At 45.3% G+C, this 1,502-nt stretch overlaps 1 protein-coding gene across 1 annotated transcript in view; it reads right to left on the bottom strand.

Moving 5' to 3' along the window:
* The window catches only part of LOC102040268 (T-cell surface antigen CD2), a 10,295-nt gene that overhangs the window by 2,726 nt on the left and 6,067 nt on the right, over positions 1-1,502 (bottom strand). The window contains 1 exon segment of the mRNA XM_031058133.1: positions 285-404. Within this exon segment, the coding sequence (XP_030913993.1) occupies positions 285-404 (120 nt within the window).

The following is a 1,502-nucleotide window of genomic DNA, read 5'->3' as shown; positions in this document are numbered from 1 at the left end:
AGCACTGAGGACATGGTGTCACTGCACAGCTGAGGCAGTGATCTGTACCACTCAAAAGAGAACAGCCACAATGTAAAATAATACTCAGGTGGCTTTCTCAAAGCACATATCAGAAAGTGAGACTGGCAATGCCAGCTGATCTACACAGATTCACCATATGCTAAAACCAGGTTATTGCTCATGTCAGGGCAGAGAAAATGCTCCTGACCACAGGGTTGCTGTCAGTGGGAAGCTCTATTATTTTAGGTGGCTGGATAGCAAAACAAAGCCTCTTAAACACTTACCATAAACTTCATTCCTTTTTGCTTTCCTCCTTCTGATACAATAAATAAGACAAATCACAAAGATGACAAAGAAGACTGCACCTCCTGCTATGCTCAAGATGAGGTAAAAGTCCATCTTGCCTAGTTAAGGGGATGAAAGAGGATGTTAGATGGAAAGAAATCACTTGCACAACATCTACTCAGAATTCTGCATTTTCTTCCATTGACTGTAAAGGCAGACCAGCAGACACCCCACCCTTTGCCTTTTACCTGTTTACAGCAGAAAGTTGCTGTTCCCCATTGTTGAGAATTTTGATTGCTTCCTGATGGGTTCAAGTTCTGCAGAAAATTGAAACCAGAGCATTCATGTGTGCCAGCTCACTGTATTTAAATTGCCACTTGTTTTAGCAGCCAGTGTTACACCAAGGTGTATTTTGCTTTTTTGTGTGCCTGTTTCTCCCAGATGAGTGCAAGAGGAGCTCAGACAGATTCATATATAGTTACACTTCCATGAAAAGCTGCCTGAGCTAAAGCCCACCTGAAATGTACCTTGCCTCTGAAGATCAAAATTCAAGGTGATTGGTGTTTCTCAAGGGTGAGAAAAAATGAAATCTAAATTGTCTAGACAATGGCCAATATCTGCCCATAGCAGCAGTGCAGGCAGACCTATGCTTGCCTGGCTTTTGTCCTGGCATGGGCAGCTTTGGCCAACATTTCCTCATCCAGACAAGGTGTTTGGGATAGTTTGCCTTGACTTAAAACAGACCTAATCCAGCAGCACACTTTCATACCTGGCTCCAAAGTCCATGCCACGTCCTGCTTGTCCCTTCCCAAAGCTAACATCGATCATCAATGGGACTGTGCAGTCCATCAGGTCAGGCAGCAGCAAAAATATGCATTGCTTGGCTATTTTTGAAATCAGGAGGATTATTCAGGAGACAGCAGCTGCACAGGAGAGCAGTGGCCATCCTGTCCCTCAGCTCTTTGCCCATCAGTCACAATCAGCAGACCTGGGGTCACTTCAGTGAAGCCTTTTCTTTGCCCATCAGTCACAATCAGCAGATCTGGGATCACTTCAGTGAAGCCTTCATGCCTTAGGGCTTGCTCCCTCCCTTCTCACCCCATGGGCTGTCCTTCAGACTTGGATTTTCCCCAGATTTCCTGAGGCAGAAGTAGGTAAAAATTGGAAATACTGAGCCAGCTCTTGTGAGCCCCCCCTGCTATCTACCAGCTCCAGCA

Source organism: Geospiza fortis, unplaced genomic scaffold, assembly GCF_000277835.1.
Source record: "Geospiza fortis unplaced genomic scaffold, GeoFor_1.0 scaffold72, whole genome shotgun sequence".
NCBI lineage: Eukaryota > Metazoa > Chordata > Aves > Passeriformes > Thraupidae > Geospiza > Geospiza fortis.
The sequence above is the reverse complement of the archived record's forward strand: the minus strand, read 5'-3'. Positions and strand labels throughout refer to the sequence as shown.